This window comes from Geotrypetes seraphini, chromosome 2 (genome assembly GCF_902459505.1).
Source record: "Geotrypetes seraphini chromosome 2, aGeoSer1.1, whole genome shotgun sequence".
Classification (NCBI taxonomy): domain Eukaryota; kingdom Metazoa; phylum Chordata; class Amphibia; order Gymnophiona; family Dermophiidae; genus Geotrypetes; species Geotrypetes seraphini.
In genome coordinates, this window is record NC_047085.1 from 289,360,646 (window position 1) to 289,376,504 (window position 15,859).

The window sequence follows — 15,859 nt, forward strand, 5'->3', positions numbered from 1 at the left end:
CTGGTGGGGCCTAAGGCGCGTGGGCCAATCAGAATAGGCCCTGGAGCCTTAGGTCCCACCTGGGGGCGCGGCCTGAGGCACATGGTCGGGTTGGGCCCATGTGCCTCAGGCCACGCCCCCAGGTGGGACCTAAGGCTCCAGGGCCTATTCTGATTGGCCCACGCGCCTTAGGCCCCACCAGTAGGCGGAGCTTTGGGACAGATGGGCCAATCCGGCCTCATTCCGTCGTTGGCTGCCTGCCGGACAGGCGGGTTTGGCTCCCGTCTGTCCGGCCAACTAGCAAAGGTATGGGGAAGGGGGGTGGGGGTCGCCAGGGGGTCGGCCAAGGGGGTCGCGGGTCGGCTGGGGGGGCGGTCGGAGGTTCTTGGGGGGGGCGGTCGTTGGAGGGAGGGAGGGGGGTTTGCGTCGAGGGCAGGAGGGCCTGGGATCCCTTCTGCCTGTAATGTAGTGCGGGGTGGGGGTAGGGGGTCGCCGTGGCCAGGAGGGTTTGGGCTCCCTCCTGGCCCGATATTGTCGGGGAGTCGGCCGGGCAAGAGGGCTTGGGCTCCCTCTTGCTCCGATCGCGGGTGCAGGTGGGAGCGCGTGCGAGCGGTCGTTTCGGGGTGGGGGTGCGAGCGGTCCTGCTGGGGTGGGGGGTGAATCGGGCGTCGGGCGGGGTGGGAACTATGTAGAAAAACTTTTGTATACCGCGCTCACGCGTATAACGCGCGAGGGGTATGCGCGGTAGGTAAAAATGCGTATAATGCGCGCGTTATATGCGTGAAAATACGGTATATATTAAAAATAATTTATCAGATAGATTTAACTTGCGAAGGATGTCCTTTGTCCCCCTTACTTTTTGATGTTGTTCTTGAACCCTTATTAATTGCAATTAATCAAACTAAGGGGATAAAGGGAATCCCATACTCTAACTGGGAATTTAAACTTTCTGCATATGCAGATGATATTTTACTATATTTAAGAGAACCGGGGAATACTGTTCCATGTTTACTTAATCTTCTAGAGAAGTTTGGAAAATTTTCTGGATATAAAATTAATTGGAGTAAATCTGAAGTTCTTCCAATTAATGTTCATTGTACCAAAGGATTATTATTTGATTCATATTCATTTATATGGAAAGATGAAGGTTTAAAATACTTGGGTATTATTATCAAAAATACAATTGAGGACACAGTGAAAGAAAATGAAAAACTTTTATTAAGAAAGATAACAGAAATGGGTGAGCAATGGAATCCTTTACATCTCTCTTGGTGGGGAAGAGTTCAAACAATTAAAATGATGATATTGCCTGTGGTTTGTTATCAAATGAGTATGATACCAATATTTTTTCAGGGGTCATTTTATAAAAAGTTAAACAATGTTCTTACAAAATTTGTTTGGTTTGGGAAAAGACCCAGAATTGCTTTAGCATCATTACAAAGACCAATTGTGGAGGGAGGGGTAAATTTTCCAAATTGTTATAGGTACCATCAAGCCTATATTCTAAGACAGGGTATGTATTGGATCCTCCCAGATCTCATGGAGAATGTACCTGATTGGTTATATTTAGAATGGCGGCTCCTGTTCCCATTACATTTAGAGCATGTAATTAGTATAAAATTGCCTAGGAAATACAAAGATAATAGAATTTTACTTGATACTTGGAAGACCTTAAGGTATATTAGTAATTTGTCACCAGATCCAATTGCAAAATCATTAAATCAATCCATTTGGGTTAACTCCAGGATCAGGATTGGCGGATTTAAGATCGTCTGGAAGCAGTGGATAATTGCAGGTATACGGACATTGAATGATGTTATTTCAGATGGATCACTGCTTAGTTTTTCACAATTGCAACATAAATTTGGCTTAAATAAAACACAATATTTTAAATGGTTGCAATTGAAGCAGGCTATTCAGGTAGGGTTCCCTGAATGGAAGGGTCTTAACACTCAATATAGCTTGCAGGTCCTCTGCTTTCAGGCGGATTTTTTGGGACACCAAGCCGCAAAATGGTATAAATTATTATATGGATTTTTAAATAAAAAAAAAGAAAACTGTGGACTTAGGGATATTTGGAGTATTGAGATTCGACAGACAATTTCTGCATCTCAATGGCCACAATTTTGGTCCTGAAGATTAAGGTCTACAAGGTCAGCATCTATGAGTCAAACGTGGATGTTTTTGTTACATCGAGTTTTATGGACCCCTACACGTTTACAAAAGTTAGCGCTAGATCCAATAGATGCTGGCATTGTAGATTAGAAGTTGGGACATTAGATCATTTGATTTTTTTGTGGTCCTTGTGTAAATGCTTTTTGGAAACTAATTTGGCCCCAAATTAATACATTATTAGAAAATCATGTAGGACTCTCGTATGACACTATATTATTTGGTACAGCAATGAGAACTCAGAGCCCGATTTCTGCAAATAATAACAAGTTATTATTAATATTGACAGGGGTCGCCATGCAACAAATTACTCAAAATTGGAAAGATTATACTAAATTAAACTATACATTTTGGTGGAATTCAGTTTGTCACATATATAAGATGGAAAAGATGATAGCGTTACAACAAGGGAATATTCATAATTTAAAAAAAATATGGGGACCATTTACTATTTATTCTAATGATCAGATATCATAGCACATGGGTAGTATATATGTGGGGGTGGGTTGGGGAATGTATATCATTTGGAATAGGATTGATAATAAAAAGGGGGTATTTAATTTATCATATAAGAATATTTGATTGTAAATACAAGTGATATGTGGAAATTGTTTATATTATGTTTAATTCACTTGTTGTAAGATGCAAAAATGAATAAAGAATTATAAAAAAAAAAAAAAAAAAGCCTGCTCAGTCTATTTGACTTGCTTCTCGAGAGCATAGCCACTGTTCCTCTATCTCAGGCTCTCCCTCAACCCATTGGAGGATGGCTTCAATGCTATATTATCTTTGCTGGGAACTGATTATCACAGACATCTGGGTACTAACAGTTATTCGAAAGGAATACTCTTCACTTCATCAACATTCCTCCAGATCATCCTCCAAGAGAGTCTTCTTCTCACCCTCAGTAGATGACCCTTCTTTGGGAGATAGAATCCCTTCTTTTCAATGCTATCGAAAGGATTCCTCCTGCATAGAGGAACCGGTGGTTTTACTCCTGGTATTTTCTCGTCATAAAGAAGATGGGAGTTCTTCATCCAGTCTTGGACCTCAGGGGTCTCGACAAGCTTCTAGTGAAGGAAAAGTTTTGGATGTTATCCCTGGCAACTTTATATTCCCTCTTAGATTGCAACAACTGGCTATGCTCTCTGAATCTGAAAGAAGCCTATACTCGCATTCTACTGCATCCGGCCTCTAGATGATTCCTCCGGTTTCAGATGGCTCATCAGTGTTCCCTCTAAGCGGGCGGGTGTTGTGAGCAAACTTTTTTCACTGTGAGCTAAAAATATCGGGCGCCAGCAAGTTATGAGCCAAATAAATATGTTGCTTTCTACCACAGAACTTCCTTACGTTTGTATGGAATCTATCCCCTTTCAACTTTAGAGAGTGCCCTCTCGTTCTCCCTGCCTTAGCTACTAAGTCTATTCCCTTCAGTACCTTGAATGTTTCTATCATGTCCCCTCTCAATCTCCTCTGCTCAAGGGAGAAGAGGCCCAGTTTCTCTAATCTTTCGCTGTACGGCAACTCCTCCAGCCCCTTAACCATTTTAGTTGCTCTTCTCTGGATCCTTTCGAGTAGTACCGTGTCCTTCTTAAAGTACCAGTGCTGGATGCAGTACTCCAGGTGAGAGCGTACCATGGCCCGGTACAGCAGCATGATAACCTTCTCTGTCTCTTCAGTCCAGCATCTGCCCCTTCCATTCACTGTCTGTCTTTCCCTGCCATCTCTCCTCCTGCCCCCCCCCACCCCCCAATTTGGTCTAGCATCCATCATCTTCCTTCTGTTCCCCTCATGGTCTGGCATCTCTATCCTTCCCTCCCCCCTGTGGTTTTTAGCATATCTCTCTTCTCATTTCCTCCACTCAGATCTGATCATTCTCTGCTCTCTCTTCCCTTTTCTTCTCTGGTCTTCCTTCTCTATTTTCTGCCTCCATCTAAATTAAATTCTTTCTTACTATTTAGTCCCGTTTCCCTCTTTTCACTGTGTCTACACACAGCTTGTCACTCCTTTCCCTCACCCCTCCATTATCTTACTATTTTCTTCCCCCTTTATTTATCTCCTCCTTCCATCCAGTATGTGTTCTTTCCCCACTGCCATTCAGCATCTGCTCTCCCTTCTCAACTGACATCCATCTGCCTTCTGCTCTCTCTCCCTTCTTCTCACTTCCATCATCTGTCCCCTTCTCTCTCTCTCTCATCTCCTCCATTCCATCATCTGCCCCTTCTCTCTCTCTCTCCCCCCCCCCAACTTCCATCATCTGCCCCCCTTCCCCTCACCTTTGTGGGTCACTTTCTTTCCCCTGAGGGTGGCTCATGTCACAGGGGAAGCTTTGGCCGAGCAGAACCGCTTGATTGACAGTGGAACTTACTTGATTGATGTCGATGCTGGGGCCCGTTGCCGTTTGAAGGAAAAAAAAAAAGGTGGAAAAAAGGAACCTGTAAAGGCGAGAGGAAGGGAAACCTCCAGGACAGCTGCTTTTTGCCCTCCTTCAGTGGCCCAAGAGTTCAGACCAGCAGCGGCAGCTCTATATGCTTTTAACTTCGGCACAGAGCTGCCCCTAATCAATAGTTTAGCGCGGTTTCATGAGGCAGCCTCGGGGCCTTTGATAGCCGGCCCGCTTCGATGATGCGATGTGGGCCGGCCTAGCAAAGGCCCCGAGGCTGCCTTATGAAACCGCGCTAAACTATTGATTAGGGGCAGCTCTGTGCCGAAGTTAAAAGCATACACAGCTGCCGCTGCTGGTCTGGAGGTGCGGAGACAAGGCAGGAGGCAAACGCGGTGGAAGGCAGGAGTCCCGGCGAAGGCAGGAGTCCCGGCACAGCGACTGCAACAGGAAGTTGCAAGTCAGCTGACGCCGGCCTTTCGTTGCGGCGGGGACCGAATCCTTTGCGGACCGGCAAGATTTTGTTTGCGGACCGGCGGTTGAAGAACTGTGCTCTACACTGTGTGCGCTGTGACGAGAAACTTGTGCGCTGCGAGGTAATATTTTGTGCGCCAGCGCACCCCAGCGCAGCTTAGCGGGAACACTGCCGGAGTCATCACCATTATCAATGCAAAGTATAACCCTTTGGCCTTACATCCTCTCCCAGAGTATTTACCAAGTGCCTGGTGGTAGTGGCAGAAGCACTACGGTCTCAGGGCCTTCAAGTCTTTCCTTACCTGGAAGAATGGCTGATGAAGGACCCTGCTTCACAAAGGGTGATAGTAGCAACTTGCATGACAATTCTCTTCCTTCAACAGTTGGGTTTTGAAGTCATCTCAGACTCTACAATTCATAGGAGCTTAACACCATTCATCTCAGGGAGTTACTACTGCAGCAAAGACAAGACAATTTGATTCAGTTTTGTACTCAGACTTCATCTGCCATCAATCTCAGTCAGACAAATGGCTTCTATAGTGCATGTTACTCCTTTGGTGAGACTTCATCTCAGGATACCTCAATGGACTCTCGCATCTCAGTGGTCTCAAGCGCTCGACCCACTCTTTCAACATATTACAGTCACTCCTTCGCTTCAACAGTGGCTGCAGTGGTGGATGAACTCTTCCAATCTGTCCAGAGGATTTTTGATCCATGCCCCTCCTCATCAGAAAGTTCTGACCACAGACTCATCTACTTACGCTTTCATCTGGATGGGCTTCGCATGCAAGGTCACTGGTCTCCCCATGACTGCCTTTGTCATATAAGTCTGTTAGAACGCGGAGCTTATCTGGATGGGCTTCGCATGCAAGGTCACTGTTAGAACTCCGGAGCAATCTACAGTGCTCTCAAAGCTTTTTGGCACATTGTCATCAACGCCGTCCTTCTTATTTGCATGGACAATCAGGTTGCGATGTATTATATAAAGAAACAAGGAGGCACGTGGTCTCTCCATCTTTGTCAGGAGACCCAGAAGATTTGGACCTGGGCCATTGTTCTCAATATATTCCTTAAAGTAATATATATTCAAGGGGAACAGAATTCTCTTGCAGATAGGCTCAGCAGGTTTCTTCAACCACACCTGTTTGTGTTCCCCCACAATCAAAAGCTGCCCCAGTTTTGCTCCCAGAGGTACTCTCCTCACCGTCTGGAAGCAGATGCTTTCCTACTGGATCGGATTCACAAGTTTCTCTATGCTTTTCCTCCAATCCCCCTCATTCTCAAAATGCTTGTCAAGTTCAAGCGGGAATTGGCCACCATGATTCTTATAGCTCCTCGGTGGCCCAGACAACCTTGGTTTTCCCTGCTACTTCAACTCAGTCTGAAGGCACCAATACCTCTTCAAATTTTCCCGTCTCTTCTCACACAGAATCACGGATCTGTTTTGCATCTCAGTCTAACATCGGCTGACCTTCATCTTTCTCAGCCTGTCAGATTAATCTTGGAAACATCCAGGAAACCATCTATACAGAACTGTTACCAGCAAAAATGGACATAATTTTCCATGAGGCTAAATCCACCTCTGTCTCTTCAGTATTGGAGTATCTTCTATATTTATCCAATTCTGGTCTCAAAACCACTTCGATTAAAGTTCATCTCAGTGCTATCAATGCTTTTCATAGACCAGTTGATGGTAAACCTCTCACTGCTTATCCCTTGTGTCCAGATTCATGAAAAGACTTTCCATTGTCAAACCTCCTCTCAAACCACCTCCAGTGGTTTGAGAACTTAATGTGGTTCTAACTGCATTGATGAAGTCTCCTTTTGAACCAATGTCTACGGCTCATCTCAAGTACCTTACTTAGAAAGTGGTTTTTCTTATCTCCCTTACTTCAGCTCAACGAGTCAGTGAACTTCAAGCACTGGTGGCAGATCCTCCTTTCACAGTGTTCCACCAGGACAAAGTGGTGGTTCGCACCCATCCCAAATTTCTTCCAAAGGTTGCCATGGAATTTCACCTTAATCAATATATTGTTCTTCTAGTATTCTTTCCTAAGCTTCATTCTCACCCTGGGGAAATGGATCTTCACACTCTAGACTGCAAATGAGCATTGACCTACTATTTGCAGAAAACTCAACCGCATAGAACATCTTCTCAACTTTTTGTCTCCTTTGATCCTAACAATTTGGGATGTCCAGTATCCAAGAGAATGATTTCCACATGGTTGGTTTCTTGTATCTCTTTCTGTTAAGCTCAGGCTGGGCTACAACTGGGGAGCTGTGTCACAGCCCACAAAGTCCGAGCTATGGCAGCTTTAGTTGCTTTACTTCGCTCTACTCCTATTGATGAAATCTGTAAAGCTGCTACTTGGTCCTTAGTTCATACATTCATATCAACCTACTGTCTGGCATCTTATTCCAGACAGGATGGTCACTTCGCCCAAGCAGTATTGCAATACTTAATTTCCTAATGGCCAACTCTCCCTCCATCGCTTGTAAGCTAGGGAGTTGCACATGTGAGAAAATGCTGCCTGCTTGTCCTGGGATAAACCACAGTTACTTCACGTAACAGGTGTTATCCAGGGACAGCAGGCAGATATTCTCACAACCCACCCACCTCCCCTGGTTGGCTTCTTAACTTGCTTAAAGAACTGAGGAGCCGTGAGCAGCTTTGGGTGAGAAGGCACTTGCGCATGTGCAGTGCAGGCAGTTTGTGAACTTTCTCAAGTTCTTAAAGTGGCGATGCACTTTTAAAGCTGTCTGTACTGGGGCTCCATGGATGATGTCACCCATATGTGAGAATATCTGCCTGCTGTCCCTGGATAACACCTGTTACGGTAAGTAACTGTGCTATCTATCTAATAAAGCAAGGATGTCAGATGTCGGTCCTTGAGGGCCACAATCCATTCGGGTTTTCAGGATTTCCTCCATGAATATGCATGACATCTATTAGCATACAATGAAAGCAGTGCATGCAAATAGATCTCATGCATATTCATTGGGGAAAACTGGACTGGATTGTGGCCCTCGAAGACCAACATTTGACACACCTGCAATAAAGCATTTGCAGGTAATTACATCACACAATATCTCATCATAAGAAAGCATTTACAAACAATTGCGTTTTTAACATTTTCTTGAAACGCAACCTGACTGCATATAGGTGCAGAACTCCTGGCAAGGCATTCCAAAGCTTTACACACACCCCACTGACAACATCGCATCGCCAATCCTGGAGTAATTAATTGTCATTCTGCCATCCAAACATAATTTCATACTATTTTCCTATTTCAAACTCCTAGGTTTATAAATCTCAACAAACCCTTGCAAAACAGTGGGAGATTCGTGGTACAATATCTGATGTACTAGCAACAAAATTTTTAAATGCACTGTTTGTTGGATTGGCAACCAGTGCAACTGTTTTAGCATTGGTGTTATGTGTGTCATCCTGGGGGTATCTGTGATCAACCTTGCTGCAGTTAATCAACACCTGCAGCGCATTCATCTTTACTTTTTGCAACTCCCAAATGCAGTGCAATGCAATAGTCTACCCCTGGATTGGTAACTATGGACAACTTTGGGGAGAACTTTTTTCCTCCTGCTTTTTAAATAGGCCCTATCTAAGCCTCATTATTCATGTTTACTCAAGGGCCCATGCTCAAAAGATTTATGGTAGAGGAAACTCTACTACAAATTCAGCACTGAAAAATCCGTGTGATATACTCAGAATAATGAGCATGCAAATTCTTGCCACGTTAAAATTGTAGCAGTTGTATCTTGCCTTGTTAACATTTATTGTATTTTTGTATTTTATTAAAACCAATAAAAATCTTTGAACTGAAGAAAAAATTGTAGCAGTAATTTGCTGATGCTTATTCTGTACTATTTTCTGGACAGTGTTGGAACGCTGATTGGCTCAGGCACTGAAAGGAAAGTTGACATTTTGTAACAGAACAATAACCCTCTCCCTCCCCCCAACCCCTCCCCCCCAAATACACCAAATCTATAGGGTAACCTAGTTTAACTATTTAATATTAAAATGTCCATTTCAAAATATTTGCTGCTTGGAGCTCAGGGGTACTTATTTGAAGTTTGTTCAACTTGGAGGTAATGGGCTTAAAAAAGGTGAGAAGCATTGCACTAGTTTCTTCTCCATTCCTTTAAGAATAGATGTTGATATAACTAATCTTAACCTTAATGCATTATAAAACATATTGCAGGTTTTCACACAATGTACATGAGAGCTTTGGGATTTTATAACATTCTAGTTGAGATTTAAACATTGGCTAATATTGATATTTTTCTTTATTCAGGCTTCTGCAATGTGTGATTTTTTGCCAAACATGAAGCAGTTTGTCTCTTACCTTCAGAAAAGTTGTGGTATTCAGAATACTATAATAGTGGAACAGGTAACTGATATATGATTTATCACAATTACAGCCATTTTGTAAGGCGATAGTTATTTAAACTCGTTTGTGCTCACAAGGGTACAGAAGTCATATCAAACAAAACTAGATGTGTTCACCTTCCTGCTTTACAGTGCAAAACAAAGACTAAAGAAAGGAATAATAACCTTGAAATAATAGTACTTAGAACCTTTTCTCCCTTTTTCCAACCTATTTGAAATAAGTGATTCAAAATTAAGGCTATACATAGATCAAAATCTTTAATTGCATGATTAAAAGAAAGCAGAACCAGAGACTGAAAGAGATGATTAGAAAGACAAAATCACAGCAACAAAGGTAAGATAAATCATTTATGGTAATTTTTAATTTAGTAATTGAATTATATCAGATTTGAGAATTTACAGCTGCTATCTCTATATTGCAGTATATGTAGTGCAGTATATAGATAGCAGTTGTAAATTCTCAAATCTGATATACTTCAATTACTAAATTAAAAATAAAATTATTTGTCTTAAGCTTTGTTGTCTTTCTAATCATCTTAAGCTTTGTTGTCTTTCTAATCATCTTATTCTTTAGCACTCTCCAGACCAGTAGAGGTTAACTTTACGAATGGGTATATATCTAATCATGACCAGCAGGTGGAGACTGAAAACAAAACTTTGGGACAGTATATACTATCCTCCCTTCTCTATTTCCCTCAGTCTTCTTTCAGTCTCCAGCAGGTGTTGAGTGATCTGTACCCATCTCTCTTGGTAGGGCTGTTGGAATTTGTTTAGGGGTTTATTGTCCCTGTTTTTGGCCGGACGGAGCTTGGTCGGGCCCTGTTTGGGGGTCCGTCCGACCTCGGGGGTGTCAAACCCGGCGGGTCACGAGCGGGGTCCCTCCCCCCACTTCCTCCACCTCCCCACATTTTTTTAGAGGAGCCTCAGCAGTAAGCCTTGCCCCCTAAGTCAAGCAAGGCATATTGCTTCGAGAGCCTGTGGAGTCTGTTCTGTAAAAAAAAAAAAAAAAAAAAAAAAAATCCTGAGGTAGTGCTGGTCTGAAGGGTTGTTTCCCTTTAAGAAAACTGTATTTTACTGTATTTTTTCATGTAACCAGCACTTTTTTATAGCTAGGTCGCGTCTGGAGCAATTGTGCCCTTCTCCGGGGGAGTAGGCCACAATTTTAGTCCAGCCGCGAGGCACTCGCGGCCGGCCTGAACTCGGCGGTTTGGGTCGGTGAGGTGGTGGAGCTCCGTCGGCAGCGGCTGCAGGCGCCCAGAGCTCCCCGCCGATGGTGCCTCGCGAGTCGGCTTGGAGCAGTGGGGAAGCCCGGTCTTCCACAACCGCCCACGGAGGGATTCCCCGAAGGATTCCCTCTCAGCTGATTTTTTGACAGCTGATGCCGACTTGCCTGTCTTAGCGGCTGGGACTGTTCAGTCTTCTCAGCCGCTACAGGCCATGGAGGGAGCATTTTTGGCGGGAACTTCGCCATTTTCTTTGTCTGGCCCCTCCATTTTGTCTGCAACCTCAGGTGACCTTCCCCCTGTATGGCGAACACAGGGGCAGGTTTCAGCATGGACCCCTGCTGGGGCAGGGAGTCCCTGGGGACCCCCAGGGGTTTTTTGCCCCCAATTTATTTTCTTTCTTTGTGCGGACTTTTGGGGGTCCCACGTGCGCCTGGGGGGTTTCGGGGGGGGTTTCCCTCCGCGCCCCCTATGGCTTTGCCTCCCTCTTTTCGTTTGGCGTCCCCTCTTCCTCCTCCCTCATCCAAGCGCCCGCGGGGGGGCTTGGATTGCGAATTGGTGGGCGGAGGAGCGTGTTGGCCTGGTGGAGGACCTGGCTGCTTTGGCGGGCTTCCAGGATCCTCTAGAGGGGACGCCTGTTGGCAGCGGGGCGGCGGGTTTCCCGTCTTCCAGAGCAGATGCGTCCGTGGTGCGCTTTTTTATTCAGAGGGATGAGCTTTTAGACCTGTGTAGCAGGTCTCCTTGGTGCTGCATTTTTGCAGTGGCGCCGCCGGAGACCCCGCGTATGGGGGCCCCTCTGCTTCAGGGGGTCTGTCCTGGTTCCCGCTCTTTTCCTGTGCGTCAGGATTTGCGGGATTTTGTGTTGGCGCAGTGGCCTATGGGCGCAGTTTCGTTTGGTGTGCGCCTTGGCTCTTGGGTATCCCGTCCCGGAGGGAGGTAGGGCTACCTTAATTTCGCCAATGGGGAACGCGGTGGTCTCGGCACTTCCTAAGCGGCATACCGTGCCTGTTATGGACGGTTCTGCTCTTAGGGTCTCGGAGGCGCGTGCGTTAGAGACTCTTCTTAAGTATGATTTTGATGTCTCTGCCTTTGGGGTCCAGGCGGCTGTTTGTGGGGAGCTAGTCGCTCGCGCCGTGTTTCGGTGGGCTGAGCGTGTCCTGGATCGGGAGTCTGATGACTGGTCTCTAGTGGATCAGGAGGTAGCGAAGATTGCGATGGCTGCCTCGTTCCTCTCAGATGCTCTTTATGACTTGGTGCGGATTTCGGCTAAGTCTATGGCATGGCCGCGCGGCGTATTTTGTGGCTGCGCGCTTGGGCGGCGGATTCTGCGTCCAAAGCTAAGTTTACTAAAGTTCCCTTTAGGGGGTCTTTTTGTTTGGAGAGGAATTAGATGAGTTGATTCAGACTCTGACGGACTCGAAGGTGCCCCGTCTGCCTGAGGACCGTGCCCGCCCTGCGTCTAGGTGTGGGGCTGCCCGGGGGCGTTTGCGGGAATTTCGCAAGTATCGCCCGGGGCGTGGGGCTGCTTCTTTCCCGGCTCAGGGTTTTTCCCGGGGTCGGTTCTTCCAGCGCATGCAGCCCTTTCGGGGGGCCCGTCGGGGGGCAGGGAATCCCTCCGCCGGTTCCCCCGCTTCCCGTCCTGCGCAATGACTCCTTGCCGGCGCCCCCTTTGGTTCCGGTGGGGGCCCGGCTGCGCAAATTTTTCCCCAAATGGGCCGAGATCGCGTCCGATCAGTGGGTCCTTGAGGTGGTGCGGGACGGTTATGCTCTGGAGTTTACCCGCTCTCTGCCGGACCTTTTCCTCGCTTCTCCATGTCAGACTCCATGGAAGACGCAGGCTTTTCGTCAGACCCTTCAGCGTTTGCTAGATCTCGAGGCAGTGGTGCCGGTGTCCCCTACGGAGTGGGGCACCGGCAGGTACTCCATTTACTTTGTGGTGGCCATAAAGGAGGGGACCTTTCGGCCCATCCTGGATGTCTCTCGATCTGACGGAGGCCTACTTGCAGGTTCCAATTCGGGCCTCTCATCAGCACTTCCTTCGCTTTGCGATCTTGGGGCGGCACTTTCAGTTCTGTGCGCTTCCCTTTGGTCTGGCCACGGCTCCTCGGACGTTCACCACGGTAATGGTGGTCGTCGCGGCAGCCTTGCGGTCGGTGGGCATCCTGGTTCTCCCCTACCTGGACGACTGGTTGATTCGGGCAAAGTCGTTGCAGGAGAGCTCCCGGGTTACGGCTCGGGTGGTGGAGTTTCTCCGGTCGCTGGGCTGGGTGGTCAACCTTTCCAAGAGTCGGTTGGTCCCGGCTCAGCGTCTGGAGTGCCTTGGGGTTATGTTCGACATCTCCTTGGGGAAGGTCTTCCTTCCAGAGGCCCGGGTGAGCAAATTGCAATCTCAGATTCGCCTGCTTTTGGCGTCCCGGGGTCCTCGGGCGCGAGATTTCCTCCAAGTCCTGGGGTCAATGGCGGCGTCCCTGGACGTGGTGAGGTGGGCGCGGGCCCACATGCGTCCTCTTCAGTATGCTGCTCCGGAGGTGGTCTCCCCGGAGGCAAGATTTGGATGTTCCGGTTCCCCTGCGAGGCTTGGCGCGCTGCAGTCTGCGCTGGTGGCTCCGGACCCCTCACCTGGTTCAGGGGGTGGGTCTGGATCTCCCGCAGTGGACGGTGCTCCTTACGGATGCGAGTCTCCTCGGTTGGGGGGCTCAGTTTATGGGCCACTCAGCTCGGGGCACCTGGTCCGCGGAGGAGGCCTCCTGGTCGATCAACGAGTTGGAGACCAGAGCGGTCAGGCTGGCGCTGTTAGCTTTCCACTCCCTTTTGCTGGGCAAGTCGGTCAGAGTCCTGTCGGACAATGCCACGGCGGTGGCTTATGTCAATCGTCAGAGGGGCACCAAGAGCACTCCTGTGGCGCAGGAGGCGGCTCGGCTCATGGTTTGGGCGGAGTCCCATCTTCTGGACCTCTCGGCTTCTCATATAGCCGGGGTAGAAAATGTTCAGGCAGACTTCCTCAGTCGTCACTTCCTGGATCCAGGAGAGTGGTTTCTCGGCGCCGGAGCGTTTCGGTTGATAGTGCAAGATTGGGGGCAGCCCCTGATGGACCTGATGGCCACGAGTGGCAACGCCAAAGTGCCCCGCTTCTTCAGTCGTCGCAGGGAAGGGCTGGCCGAGGGTCTGGATGCTCTGGTCCAGCCGTGGCCAACGGAGGGGCTGTTGTATGTGTTCCCTCCTTAGCCGCTGGTGGGCAGAGTGCTTCTTCGCATTGTTCACCATCCGGGTTTGGTGGTGCTGGTGGCTCCGGATTGGCCTCGATGTCCGTGGTATGCGGATCTGGTGAGACACCTGGTGGCGGTTCCTCTTCCTCTGCCTCTCTCGGACGACCTTCTGATGCAGGGTCCCATTCCCTTGTTCGACCCGTCTCTCTTCTGTCTTACGGCGTGGCTCTTGAAAGGGGTCGCCTTAGCAAGAAGGGATATTCAGACAAGGTGATCGCTACACTGTTGGGGTCCCGGAGGCTTTCTACCTCTCGGGCTTATGTGCGGGTTGGGCGTCTCTTTGAGGAATGGTGTCGGGCGCGGGGAGTGACCTCTTTTCGCGCTTCTCTGCCTAACATTCTAGAGTTCTTGCAGGATGGCCTGGATAGAGGCCTGGCTTGGTCTTCTCTCCGGGTTCATCTTGCGGCCCTGTCGACCTTTCGAGGGTTGGTGTCAGGTCAGCGTTTATCGGCTCTTCCTGATGTGATTCGGTTTCTGCGGGCGGCCAAGTTGCTTAGGCCTCCCCTACGGCCCTCGGTTCCCTCTTGGGATCTTAATCTGGTTCTCTCTGTTTTGGTGCGCCTGCCTTTCGAGCCCTTGGACGACTGTTCTTTGAAGGACCTTACTTTGAAGGCGGTCTTTTTGGTGGCCATTACTTCTGCTAGGAGTATTTCTGAGCTGCAGGCTTTCTCTTGTAGGGCTCCCTTCTTGGAGTTGTCTAGGGAGCGGGTCGTCTTGCGGCCTGTTCCTTCTTTTCTGCCGAAGGTTGTTTCTCCTTTTCATGTCAATCAATCGGTGGTTCTCCCGGTCTTGGGTGGTCGGGAGGGCTCTTCTGAGCAACGGCAGCTGCGCAAGTTGGATGTCGGTCGGGTCCTTCGCTCTGATGTGCAGCGGACCCAGGAATTCCGGAAGTCCGATCATCTCTTTGTCCTCCTGGCTGGTCCTCGTCGGGGAGCTGGCGCTTCTAAGGCTACTATTGCGCGCTGGATCAAGGAGACGATTGCTTCCGCTTATCTTCTGAAACAGCAGCCTGTTCCGGAGTTTCTCAAGGCTCATTCCACTCGGGGTCAGGCGGCTTCTTGGGCTGAGTCGTCGCTCGTGCCTCCGGTGGATATTTGTAAGGCTGCGGTTTGGTCCTCCTTGTATTCTTTTGTTAGACATTATCGGGTAGATGTTCAGGCGCGTCGGGACGCGGTGTTCGGTGAGCGTGTTCTGGTATCGGCCCTTCGGGGGTCCCGCCCGTGAGAGGGACTGCTTTGGTACGTCCCATTCGTAAAGTTAACCTCTACTGGTCTGGAGAGTGCTAAAGAAGGAGAAATTAGGTTCTTACCTGCTAATTTACTTTCTTTTAGCTTCTCCAGACCAGTAGAGGTCCCCACCCTGTCTGTTGTTGTTGTTGTTGTTGGGGCTGTTTTCGCGGGCAGTTTTTGTTTTTTGCTGCGGGTTCTAGTATTTTTCTAGGGCCGGGGAGAATTAAAGAACAGCGGCTGTGGCTCGGCTGGCTTAGCTGGCGAGCTGTGGGGACATTTTCCTTCGGGTATTTCTCCTCTGCATTTTCCAACAGCATTTGGGTATGTTATTTGTTACTCCTGTTCGGAGTATTGTTTTCTTCCTGTTTTCCAGTTCTTGGTTCTGCTTGGCTATTCGGCAGACTGAGGGAAATAGAGAAGGGAGGATAGTATATACTGTCCCAAAGTTTTGTTTTCAGTCTCCACCTGCTGGTCATGATTAGATATATACCCATTCGTAAAGTTAACCTCTACTGGTCTGGAGAAGCTAAAAGAAAGTAAATTAGCAGGTAAGAACCTAATTTCTCCTTTCAGTCTCTGGTTATGCTTCTTTGTGCTCTGAACTGTGTTTCCAGGGTCTGCTGTCTATTCAAAATCTTTTTTTTTTTTTTCTTCTCCTTCACTTCATGCCAAATATCCATCTTTAACATCCTACTACCTATATCCATATCCTGTCCTGTATCCTA

The 15,859-nt window shown here is 47.9% G+C and overlaps 1 protein-coding gene across 1 annotated transcript in view; it reads left to right on the forward strand.

Moving 5' to 3' along the window:
* The window catches only part of TERT (telomerase reverse transcriptase), a 183,359-nt gene that overhangs the window by 137,027 nt on the left and 30,473 nt on the right, over window positions 1-15,859 (forward strand). Inside the window, exon 7 of the mRNA XM_033929798.1 lies at window positions 9,322-9,417. Within this exon, the coding sequence (XP_033785689.1) occupies window positions 9,322-9,417 (96 nt within the window). The remainder of the gene's footprint in view (window positions 1-9,321; window positions 9,418-15,859) is intronic.